We start from the raw sequence: 13,799 nt of genomic DNA, 5'->3' as shown, positions 1-13,799 counted from the left end.
AATGTCATGTCTTTTAAATTTTTTGTTTTCTTACATACGTGTTCTTACTTATGTGTGTGTGTGTGTGTGCGTGCGTTCTATTCTTACCCAGTTTCTTGCCTTGAAGGGTCTCGACATGTATCCCAGCAACTTATGTTCCGATAGTAGCCTCTTACATCAAAGTGCCACTTTGAAGTAGGAGGCTATTTGTTTGGGGTGAAAATTGAATGATAAAAAAAAAAAATGCACAGAGTGGCATCAAAATTGGTGCGCAGGTTGTTGTCACCAGAATAAAAGGTCCTCTGTGTTCAAGTTGCACAGGACCTTCTGGATACTGCAAACACCGATCCTGAATTTCTGAACACTATAACTGGAGATGAATCATGGATGTACGGGAACGACCCAGTGTTAAAGATTTCGTGTTTGCGTCCTACTTATTTTATTTATTTACTTCTTTTACTTATTAAACGTTAATTTAACGATTCTTCTTACTTTATGGTAAAGTCTGCGTGTTCTTATTAATACGTGTTCTTACCTATATTGGTGTGTGTGTGTGTGTGTTTGTTCTATTCGTACAGTTTCTTGCCTTGAAGGGTCTCGACATGTATGCTCAAATATGTGACGTGTACATACCTGCTTGCCTTGTCCAGTGGATGATATATTCTTGTCACTGGCTCCATCTCATGGGGAGCGGTACTTACTGCTGCAGATGCATCGATAACACGAGATGGATTTGAAGCTTCAATTTGTTTTATTAAAAAGGCAAGTCTATGTCTCGAACCAATGGTTGTCGGAGGAGAGACCCTAATGTCACGTCTGCTCCATCTGCAGTCCAAAACCAACTCTCCAATGTGGTCGCCAACCGGAAACCTACGACCACAATTCCTGTCACCCCTACTTTCTAGTGCATTCTATCTAGGTTGACAAAACGTGACTTGAGTTTGACGGATGTCAAATCTAACCTTCTGTGACCCCACTAAACTCGCTGATGGGAATCGAAAATATGTCTACATAACTTGGTATTTCTACAACTACCTAGATAACATTTAAGCTAGGATTCCCAATACTACATATATACTAATGATACAAGTCGTGAGACTCAGAAGAAAGATCTGAGTTTCACGATCGACAGGTGCACTCTTGTTGGCAACATCCTGCGAATGTTGTTTCCTCTTTTTAATTTCAGGAATAAGAATAATTAATAAGCAAATAAATAAAAGCTCTACTTTCAGGCAAAAAAAAAGTCTATGACTCATCAGAGTGGCTGAATCTAGCGAGATTCGAAATCGGTACCCCATGGATAGTAGCGTAAGCCTCCACCATTAGGCTATCTCGCTAGATCAAGCCAATCTGATGAGTCGTAGACGACGAAACACATGTCAGTGGATAATTATATTTTAAAAATAATACACATGCCGCTCGCTATATGGGGGAGTACCAAATTGGTCAAAGGAAAAATTAGTCTCAACTCGCATTTAGGTGAAAATGCACTTTCGTATAATTCATTTGAAAGCAAGTATCGCAAAAACAAAAACACACATCTGTCTGTCTGTCTGTCTGTCTGTCTGTCTGTCTGTCTCTGTATCTGTCTCTCTCTGTCTTTCTGTCACTCTGTCACTGTCTCTCTGTCTTTGTCCGTCTGTCTTTCTCTCTCTCTCTCTCTCTCTCTCTCTCTCTCTCTCTATATATATATATATATATATATATATATATATATATAAATGTAAATGTTGGTTCGTTCGGAGTTAATTATCTAAAAGACCACTGGACGGATGGCTTCCACGTTTTGGTATAATATGTTTACTATATCCATGTGTGTTTTTATATATTCCTTTTTAATTATAACATTATGCTTAATTTTTCTATGATAAATAGGTGGATTTCTTTTTACCGAGAGGCCATTTTTTTTATTTAGGGACAATTATTTATTACCGCTTCCTGTCACGTGACCAGTGTTACAATTTAGCGGTTTTCCTGCTAGATCTGGAGATTTCGTTTACAATCTAGCGGGAAATTCTAGAAAATCTGGAGGTATTTGGCACCCAGACACTCGCATTAGATTGCTTGAAAATACTTTAAAACATAAAATAAACTCATTCATGTAAGTAAAAAAAAGTAGCATTTATTGCCTTTGGTAACAATTATTTATTGATTATTTGTTTTGTTTTTCACCTTTTTTTCGACTAACCATTCTTAAATCTCACTATAAAATCGATTTTTCCAAGTACATTTTAGGTGGGGGGGCATTCCAATCTCTCCGAAGGGGTTTGTATTACTGTACACGGGTTTGTATTACTGTACACATAGATTCGAAAAAATTGTAAAAAAACAAATATATAACAAATAAATGTTATCAAAGGCAAGATAAGTTACTTTTCTGCCAAACTGGCTAGCGATTTTCTGGACATTTCTTTCTCCTGATCTCGCGGTTTTTTTTTTAAATCTCAGTTGACAACATTGCATCACTAAAAAAACACCACAGGCTTAATGTAAACAGAATGTGTTTACAATATCGGTAAATTTTCAATGGGTTTATTGATAATGTAACCATGTGATTGAACTTTAATTTAAATTAACCACACGTGGTCGAAAAATGAATGCCGACGCTCAAAGTGTATACACATTTTGATTCCTCCCTTTACTTAAAAATTCACCAAAATTCAGGAAATTAACGAATTTTAATGAAAATTGCAGTATTCTTCAAATAATGATCGCAGAATATAATGAACTAATTATTTTTACTTAACTCTTGGTGAAAATGTTTTATTTTGTTTAAACAAAAAATACCTTTACTAAAGTTATGGTTTTCAGTAGTAAATAAAAAACGCAAGAATTTATTTTTGCTTTTTAAAAAGCATCGTAATTTGTAACAATAAAAAAATAATTTTTACAGTAACATTACGAAAAAAGCCCCTAAAGTCCGTATTAATGTATTCGATATAACTCGAAGAAAAATGAATTATCGGATACTATTCAGGAAATTAAAGATTCAATTAGATTCCTATTTCAGTCACCTAAATTATTTAAGGTGAAATGAGTTTAGGAATTTATAGCCAAACCTAAATATTTTTTTTTTGGTAAATATCCAGATACGCTACTACAGAACACCGACCACTCTAATTTGTTTGGGGGGGGATGTGATGTTGGGGCGCGCGCGCGCCAATATCACATCCGCCCCCCCCGCTCGCGCCCCCAATGTACAAAGTAAAATCTTCGGAAAATGTTAAATGGTGTTCTAATTGGTAAATGTCGGTGCGTTACTTACGGAAAATTTGAAAATTCGATGTTCCAGGTAAAATAAAAACCCAGATAAATTACCCCCCCCACTCCAACTTGGTGTGCTTTCCTTTTCTTATTTTATTTCTTTTTCAGCTAATTTTAAATTTTCCACCCAAAAAGCGCTATAATGTATTTTTGAAAATTAGAAAATTATATGTCCTGGAAAAAAAAATCCCCTCCCCCCCAACATAGTTTGCTTGGTGAAGCCGTCGTTTATGCTACAGCGTGCATGCGCGTAGCATAAACGGATGCTGCAAAATGGTGGAAAGAAGTTCGTGGGTTCAGGGGTAAATACCATGCAAACGGTAAATTTGCCCCAAGTTTGACTATCAGATTCGTTGTCAGCGACCTCAATTACCTATAAAAAAACAAATTAGAGTGGTCGGTGTTCTGTAGTAGCATATCTGGATATTTACGTTTTTTTTTCTTGCTTAAAAAAATAGCATTAATACAGTAAGTTAGGTAAACTGACTTTTTCGTTTAAAAATGGAATTATTTCCCTTTCGTTATTAACTTTAAAAAAAAATTTTTTTTTTTTAATAAATATTTTGTGGGGTTTGTATTACTGTACACATAGATTCGAAAAAGTTGTCCAAAAAGAAATATATAACAAATAAATGTTATCAAAGGCAAGATAACTTACTTTTCTACCAAACTGGATATATTTTTCGTGTTTTTATTCAATGTAACATGTTTATTCAGCTCGAAAACCATACAGTGTTTACCGATGTATTGGAACATTCAAGATGGCGTCTGATTCTCTCTTTAACACGGTAAGTGTGGGAAAAGATGTTATAAATAAAAAACCGGATAAAATACTGTTAAAAACTCGCTCAATATATGTTACCGTGACATAGGTTGACATATATTCGGCGGGTTTTTAATAGTATTTTGTATAGTTTATTATTTATAACACCTCTTTCCATACTTACGGTGTTAAAGAGGGTGTGAGACGCCATCTTGAATTTTCGAATACATCGGTAAACACTGTATGTTTTTCGAGCTGAATAAATATGTTACATTGAATAAAAACACAAAAAATATATCCAGTTTGGCAGAAAAGTAACTTATCTTGCCTTTGATAATATTTATTTGTTATATATTTGTTTTTTGACAACTTTTTCGAATCTATGTGTACAGTAATACAAACACCCATTTTGTGTTTTATATACATAAAGTACAATTGTTGAATGTTACTGTTTCGATTATATTCGTTTGGGGGGCACAATTAAAAAATTAAGAAAGATTAAAATGAAGCGAAATTTAAGTTTCCGTTCCATTTTTACAACAACCGTAAAACAGTGCATACTCAGCAAGTTTTATCGTAATTTATAAGCATATTGGAACACTAAATCAACATTTTATTTATTTTTTTGCATAATTAATGATGGGAGTATTTTTCTTTTTATTTTCTTAACATCTGTTAAAAAAAATAATTTGTACATTCTCTTGAAAAAAAGAATCAAACTTTTCTCTACTTTCACATGTGTTCCATTTTAACAAACTGAGCCACAGCAACGCGTGGCCGGGTACAGCTAGTATATATATATACAAATGTAATTCTTGGTTCGTTCAAAGTGAATAAAACCATATTTCTACGTTACCAATTTAATTGAAATTTTCAGAAAATTTATCTGTAAAGTCAAGGAATGTTTGCATGTTATTAAAATAAATTAAGATCGCAAATTATAAAAAATATATTAAATAAAATAAAAATATTCTTTTAACTGCGAGACTGCCCGCCATTTCATTTCCGGTAGAAATGTGCCTTTCATGTGCCCCACACGTTGACGACTTTCGAATTACAACATTTAACTATCTATTTAATAGATAATATATATATATATATATATATATATATATATATATATATATATATATATATATATTAGTGATGGCGCGATTCTAATATTTCTCCCGATTCCGATACAATTACCGATTCTGTTTTAAATTTCTGACTCCGATACAATTACCGAATCTGATTCCAAGTCTATTTAAATTTCTAAACATAGAGTTGTTGTTGCTGAAGGGGGGGGGGTCGGATAACCGCAAAATCCCATGTAAAATTTATGTATATTTTTGCAAGTGTAAAAATACAGAACATATACCAGCATTATTTTTCTTTTTTGTAGACCGTTTACCTCGTTTTCATATTTGTTGTTTTTGTTGTTGTTTTATCATGTTTCAGCCAACTCAGCCTTTGACCTCATTCAGGTGGTTGTTGTCCCACCACGCTTTGGCCGAGTAAGCCGCTGGCCGCCTTTGGATAGGATTGAAACCACTATCTTCAGACAATGCTCACCTGAAACCATAAAGATTCAACACCTCTATCCACTGTGATAATGTTCTCGCTAGTTGTCTGGCTGGGCTAAGCAGACTAATTTTGCAGGCGCTTCTTTATTGAGTGTATAGATCATTTCGGTGTATTAATTATCGTTTGGAGTTAGCCCCAAGTGTTAAAGAGCATCTCTCCTCTCTCTCTCTCTCTCTCTGGCTCTTTCATACTCTCTCTATCTTCTCTCTCTGTGACTCTATTAGATAGTAGATCGAGAGAGAGAGAGAGGGAGAGGGTGGGAGGAGGTCAGAGAGATATTTTTGTAGTTAATCCACGTTGCAGGAAGTGGAGACCATCGATGGCGACATCTGCAGATCATGCCTGGGAGAATAAAAGGTTGAAAACCCAACATCTGTCTTCATCTTGTGTATTCCGGCGAAAACAGCAAGAGAGCTCCACCCAGATGAAGACTCTCCCAGAGCAGCAAAACCAGGTATGAACTTCTATATATAAACACATACATCCACAACAAGTGTCCTAACTACTAGACAAACGGTTTAAGGGATCTTGGGTCCCGTTCTCTCGTCTCTTAACACTTGTAATATCTCTCTCATCGTCGTAAACTTTTTCTCTTCATTAGTAAAATGGACACGTCATCACCAGGGTACCAGTATCCCTCAAGTAAAGTGTCCAAACTCAAATCCTCTTCTTCTCCCTCCCTTATGTAACACAAGTAAATGAATGATTGGGACAGGGAAAGACGATAAAAAATATTCCCGTCAACCAGATTAATAATGTGCAATAATAATAAGTAAGAATATTTTGTTTTACTTGATATCTTTGTACGTGTTTTATTTTTTATTAAATTATAACCGTAACAAAAACAGTTTACTCCAATTTTAAATAAATGTTAATATGTAGTATTTTTACGCATTATAATAAAAAAATCAACGTTTTTTCTTTTATCTTTTTTATGTACCCCCCTTTTTCCTTAATTTTGTTTGAAAAAAAAAAAACTTAAATATGTTTGCAAAAGAACAAAAAAAAATGTTTAAAATTAAAATATAACAAAAACATTTATTTTTATTCGAAGGGCGGTCAACGTTGGATTTTTTGGTTTCATTCTTATCTGGTCCGAATGGTATTATTTTTTTTGTTGGAATCCTTTGAAATGAGTAATTCGTATATTTTATTTATTTATTTACGGACTGTTATCCTCATCATCGTTGTAGTCTTACCACGTTTAGGCACAGCGTCCTGCTGCCTGTATTTATTTACTTGCAAAGATAAATATGAAAGTTACGACCCCCTTTTTTTTTAAATAAAATTTGAGAGAAATATCCGTTTACTCACGTGAAAAGACTAGTGCCTGTTTCTGTTTCGAGTTCGGTCCAGCGTGGATAAGCCTCCAGCATCATTTTCACGTAGAAGTCATCTGTGTAAGCCTTCCGTGTGATCCTGCTCTGGCCGTGGGAACTTCCTCGACTATGTGGCAAGGGAAACTATCAGAAAATAACAGTAATTTTTTTTACTGTTCTGAATTTTTGCAACGTTTCAGTTGGTGTAGCCTCCGACTGTGATCAGGCATCTTGGAAAAGGATGGAGAAACGTTACTGGCTCAGTGGATATTTTCGTATTCTTTGTGTTAGTCTCTATTTCATGACTATGGTTTCATATGTGTGAAAATATTGGTTGACAAAGAGGATTTTTTTTCAACTCCAAAAATACAAAAATATCTACGGAGCCGACAACTTTTCTCCTTTCTTTTCTAAGACAACAACCTACATGCCTGACGATGGTCGAAGGTTATACCGACCGAAACGTTGCACAAATAACACTCAAGTTGAGAACAATAGTCCAGTCAAAACAAGTAATATAGAAAGGATTTTTTTATATAAGTCATATATGTATATGCGTCTTTGCGTGTGCGTGCACGTGTGTGTGTGCTTGTGTGTGCGTGTGTGTGCGTGTGTGTGCGTGTGTGTATGTGGGTTCGTGTGTGTGTGTGTGTGAGTTCCTGTGTGTACGTGTGTGTGCATGTGTGTGTGTGTGTGCATGTGGGAGAAAGTTTGTGTGTGTGGGAGTTTATGTGTGTGTGCGTGTGTGTGCGTATGCGTGTATGCGTGTGTGCGTGTGTGGTGTGCATGTGTGAGTTTGTGTGCATGTGAGTTTGTGTGTGTGTGCGTGCATGGGTGTGCGTGTGCTTGTGCGTGCGTGTGTGTGTTTATGTGCATGTCTGTGTGTGCGTTTGTGTGTGTGAGTTCGTGTGTGTGTGAGTTAGTGTGTGCGTGCATGTATTTGCGCGTGTATGTGCGTGCGTGTGTGTGTGTGCATGCGTGTGCTCATGTGTGCGTGTGTTTGTGTGCGCGCGCACGTGTGTGGGTGCATGTGTATATGTGTGTTTGTGTGCACATGTATGAGTGCGTGCGTGCTTGTGTGACTGTGTGTGTGTGCGTGCGTGTGTGTGAATGCGTTCCCGATGGACGACTGGGCTGATTTTTTTTGAATTAGCACACGAATATACTTGATATGTCTGGGAGTGTTCTTACATAGATTTCGTACGTTGGTTCATCTTTTAAATATCACCTTCAACTACTGTATTTGCTATAACGAGTATGTTGACGAAATTTCGACATTTTTGCTTATATTTAAAACCTTGAAATGGAAGATTAAGCAGATTGGGCCGATTTTTTTTTGGAAACTTACAACGAATGCGTCTGGGAGTGTTCTTACATAGTTTATTTTTTTACATAGGCATAACACTTAGCAATGCCTAGAGACCACTCGAGGATAAGGGTTAAGAGTTTACAGTAGTCAATTGGACAATAGAGTAATCTTAGTAATGGAAATTCGGTCAATTTATTAACAAGTGGAACGGCTCATCAAGAACTTGTTTACGTTGGACTTGAAGACAACCATATTGTAGTCAGCTGGAAAGCAGGAAAACGGAAGACAATTCCACAGGTGTGCAATTCTAAGAAAGAAGCTTTGTTCATGGAATCTACGTTTAGGTTTAGGCACAGATAAAGAGTGTGTGGGGGGGAAATATTGATAGTGTTTACAGCTAGACGAGTGTTTCTTGTGAAAGTTTGGCGAGGGGGGCATAGATTGAAGCTCAGTCGAACACTTTCCATGAAAATAACGATAAAGCAGAGACAAACTCTCAACATCTCTTCTATGAGATAGTGGTTGCAAGGAAGAGAAAAGGACATCTTCTATGAGGCTACAAAGTCTATTTTGAACTCTATCAAGGCAGGACAAGTCCTTTCTAGCAGCTCCTGTCCAGATGTGGTAACAGGTTTTATTTTGGAATGCATCTGATAAGTATAAAAAATCGTGGGAACTTCCTCGACTATGCAGCATATAACTGCATATAAATAATACTGTTAAAATATATCAATAGTACTTTATTAATAATAATGAACTCAACACTCCAAATAAAAGAGTTTTGAACCAATTTTATGTCTGTATATCATATATTATATTTATATTACTTTATATATACTAGCAGTTCAGTCCGGCTTTGCTTGGGCCTTACCTACTGTTCATACCTTATTACTCAATAGTAAGGATAATTATATGAAATAATATTTAATTCAATATAACAAACTCAATAATAATAATAATCATAGGAAAACACAAACCATGGCCGACAATTAATTTTGTGCTCGTTTGACATGTTTATCTAGTGTTACTCTTCATCAATTCTCTGAAGGCATGAAAATTGTTAAACAAAAATTTAATACCTTACTTTGTAAAATGTATAAAAGTGCACTTTGAAGATAAATAAATTTTAAATTGAATCTTGTACCTTTATTTTTAAAGCCTATAGTAAAAACATTTGTTTAACAATTTTCATGCCTTGGATGAAATGCTTTTCTAACTTGTTAATATATAAAAGTGATCCCCCATTTTTTAAAATGTTTTTACTATAGGCTTTAAAAATAAAGGCACAAGATTCAATTTGAAATTTATTTATCTTCAACGTGTACTTTTATACATTTTACAAAGTAAGGTATAAAAATTTAATACCTTACTTTTGTTTAACAATTTTCATGCCTTGGATGAAATGCTTTTCTAACTTGTATCGTATCTTTTTAAGATTATATTTTATTTAATTTATTAATTTGGATTTTAAAAAGATGAATGTGGTTTTGTATGTATTTATAAAAACTCTCCTACTCTCTATTTCAGATTGTATTTCTCCTCACACCACAACTCATTTTTGCTACCCCCTCTTTGTATTATTACAGGTCTGAATATTCTCTCTGTTTCAGTTTGTAATTCTCCTCACACTACAACTCTTTTTTTTTGCAACTCCCTCTTTGTCATACATGTCTGAATAATGAGAAAATCTGAATTTTTTTAACAAAAACTTTAAAATAACTTTTTTAGATTAAATTTTTTTAAGCTTCTTTCAGAATAGAAAATCTTTACAATTTAATAAGGAACATATTTCATATAGGTTTCATTAAAAATATTCAGAAGATAATGAAAAAAATAGAGATTAAAAATTTCAAAAGGACTGTATAACTGGTTATGCTTAATAGTAGTCCTCGCTAGTAAAAGACTTTGTTATTGTTATTCTATTATTATTATTATTTAAAACATTTTGTGTCCTGCGCTTTCACGCGAGGACTAATATTAAAAAGTTTGACTCATGTCCAGGTAAACTCCATCTAAAATTTCAAGTGTTTAGACACAAAATTGGCGGAGGAGTTTGGTAGAGTCTACAAAGGTCAGCTCTTTCAACTTTGACCTCTTAGCAGCCAAAGTTTCGCCCCAAAACTGATTAAAAAGCTTGCTGAATACATTATGTAAAATTTAGACCCAAAATTGGTTGATTACTTTGCTAGAGACCGCAAAGGTCAATTTTTTTTTAAAACTTTGACCCCTTGGCAGCAAAATTTTCGGCCAACAACCGATTAAAAAGCTTGCCCTATGTCTGAATACACTTTATGTAAAATTTCAAATATTTAAACCAAAAATTAGCTGAGGTCAAATTCATTTTTACCTTGACCCCAATTTTGACCTCTTAATATTTATTGTTTTACGCTCAAATCAGATTAAAACGGTTGAATCATGTTCAAGTAACCTAAAGCTAAAATTGGCGGAGGAGTTTGGTAGAGTTTTCAACGGACAAATCGTTGAACTTTGACCCGTTGACAGCCAAATTAAAGAATTTTCCCAAATCTAAATACCTCTTATGTCAAATCTCGAGTCTGTAGAGTGAAAAATGACAGAGTAGTTTGGTAGGGAAATATACGCACACAGACACACACAGACAATTTCACTTTTATATATAGATAGCTTTATACTTCTTTGTATGTTAAACAAGGTGGCCCATTCAAAAGTAGCCCAGAAAATGTAGTAGAGAGGAAAGATGCTGGAAGTGCTCCCCCGTTGACATCTATGCATTTCTGGTCACGTTTAACAACGTTTGTAGATACTGCCTGTAGATCTTCTCTGGTGATTCTCCTGATAATGCTCCTGGCAATGTTCTCCTTTAGTTGGTCTAGATTGTGAGCACTATTTGCATAAACTTTTTGTTTTAAAGTCCCTCAAAGATAAAAATCACATGATGACAAGTTGGAAAAAGAATTGCATTTTGTCTTGTGGTGTCAGTTGGTGGGTAAGAGAAAGATTAGATAGATCGGGCTACTTTTATGTGAGCCATCCGGTATTCTTTTTTTTTTTTCGTAATTCTCCAAATTAATGTTTATTATCTAAGTGTAAAGTCGACTTAAAGTAAAGTTTATCAGCGCCCCAATTATATTGTGCCTCCTTCGCCAGGGTAAAGTTAGACAAAAGGCCGATTTTTAATGCGCTTAAAAATCGGGTGAAATTGCGATTTAAGCTTCGGCAAATATGTAGTTCAGTGATCGGCGAGACGTGTGGTATATAGCGCTTTCTTGTTGGAAAAAAAATTGCATGTTGTCTTGTGGTGTCAGTTAGTTGTTAAGAGAATGATTAGAGAGATCGCGCTACTTTTAAGTGGTTGTATTTTGTTTTAACTGGGCCGATTAACCTGAAAAAAATTGATTAGAAAAGAATTAGCAGGATCAGGGCTATTTTTATTTATACTACTTTATAATTTATGTTATGTTTTATATACATACTACATTCTATAATATTTATACTGCTTTCTATGATATTCATACTACTCTCTTTATACTATTTTTTGTAATAATTATACTGCTTCCTATAATATTTATACTACTTTCTATAATATTTATACTACTTTCTATTATATTTTTATTACTTTCTATAATATTTATACTGCTTTCTATAATATTTATACTACTTTCTAAAATAATTTTACTACTTTCTATAATATTTATACTACTGTCTATAATATTTATGTTATTTTCTATAATATATTGCTTTCTATAATATTTATACTATATTATATAATATTTTTACTACTTTCTATAATATTTATACTGCTTTCTATAAAATTTTTACTACTTTCTATAATATTTATCCTACTTTCTAAAATATTTATACTACTTCCTATTATATTAATACTGTTTTCTATAATATTTATGCTACTTTCTAAAATAATTTTACTACTTTCTATAATATTTATACTACTTTCTATTATATTTTCCGTTGCAATATTTTGGACCTTGTAATGGGGTATGATCCCACACAGTCGGACGATTCTATTCATAAACGATGCTGCTAAGAACTGACGAATCAAATTAATTCACGTTCTGCTACCAACCAATCAGAAACAAGAATTGCTTCATAAATATTAAATCTTTTCTGGAGCAATTTCACATGTTCTTTCCCGGGTTTCGACACGGTAAGAATATTTTGTTCTGTGGAACTGTCTACTACAAACAAGTCACCTCCCAGGACTTGTGTGGAACAGCGAACCATCTGAAACTGTTCTGAAACTCAAAATGGCGTACACTTCTAGAGGTTATGGGCCCAGTCTGAATCTGAAAAACCTTCTAATTTTAGAGGATTTCTTGATTTTCTAAATTCTAACTTCTGCTCCTTAGTTCCTTTTAAATAACGTAGGACTTGTTTAGCTCTGTTTAAATCCTTCATTGTCGGTCGTGATAATTTTTGTGACAGTTTCGTTACTGTATAGCATATGTCGGGCCTGGTTGCAGTCATCAAATATATAAGACTACCTATAATTTCGCGATATTGTGTGTCATTTATTATTTCAGATTCTGTGTGTATACTTTTTATTAATATCATTTTCGACCGGTGTAGAGCGTTTCTTGCACTCTCCCATACCAAATTTTAATAGTATTTCGTCGATGTACCTCGATTGAGTCATCGTAACAAGTCCTTTGCTTTGAGTAAATTCTATCCCCAGAAACCAGGATATTTTGCCAAGATCGGTCATTTTGAATCTTTTACTTAATTTGTTCTTAACATCAGTCAACACTATGTCACAATTTGATGCGATTAAAATATCCTCGACCCACAAAACCAAAATCAGTAGTTTATCGTCTTTGTGTTGGGTATATAAACAGGGGTCTACAGCGCATTGTCTAAATTGTTGTTTAATAATATAATCATGGAATACTGTGTTCCAACACTGAGCACTCTGCTTTAGACCATATAATGACTTGTTAAGTCGCCACACGCTATTTTTATTTTTCATTATAAATCCCTCTGGAGGGGTAATATAAATTTCACAGTCTATTGGGGCATTCAAATAAGCATTTTTTACGTACATTTGATGGATGTTTAGGTCATATTGTGATGCGACTTGCAGTAAAACTCTGATTGTCGTTAGGTTTGTGGTCGGCGAAAACGTAGAAAAGTATTCTTTACCGTAAATCTGAAAGCACCCCTTAGCAACAAATCTTGCTTTGTACTGTTCGACACCTTATGCTGTACTCTTTTTTTGTAAAGACCCACCTGGTAGAAATAACATGTTTATCTCTTGGGAGAGGCACTACCGTATAGGTATCATCATCATCATCATCATCATCATCATCATCATCATCATCATCATGGACACTCTCGCCTCCGTCATTTTTCGTTTGTTCTAATTATTTGAGGTAATATAATTCCATCCTCTTCATATGACGGGTTTTCGTCTTTACAATTAAACGTGTCTGTGAATTTTACACACCGGATTCTTTTTATTTTATTTTTTTTCGGGAAAAAATATTAAATTGGCTGGACTGTTTTTATCGTATCCAAGAAATATACCTCTGTCAGCTTTGATATTCAATTTACTCTTTTTCTCTATATATGCGAAGCAAGTTGAACTAAATATATGCATTCTGCTTAA

General features: G+C 34.3%; 1 protein-coding gene across 1 annotated transcript in view; it reads right to left on the bottom strand.

The window, feature by feature from the left end:
• Positions 1–13,799, bottom strand: part of LOC145269023 (peroxisomal sarcosine oxidase-like) — a 72,760-nt gene that overhangs the window by 40,707 nt on the left and 18,254 nt on the right. Inside the window, exon 2 of the mRNA XM_080124597.1 lies at positions 6,887–7,035. Within this exon, the coding sequence (XP_079980723.1) occupies positions 6,887–7,035 (149 nt within the window). The remainder of the gene's footprint in view (positions 1–6,886; positions 7,036–13,799) is intronic.

This window comes from Euprymna scolopes, chromosome 45 (assembly GCF_053919585.1).
Source record: "Euprymna scolopes isolate OS-2025 chromosome 45, ASM5391958v1, whole genome shotgun sequence".
Taxonomy (NCBI): Eukaryota; Metazoa; Mollusca; class Cephalopoda; order Sepiida; family Sepiolidae; genus Euprymna; species Euprymna scolopes.
The sequence above is the reverse complement of the archived record's forward strand: the minus strand, read 5'-3'. Positions and strand labels throughout refer to the sequence as shown.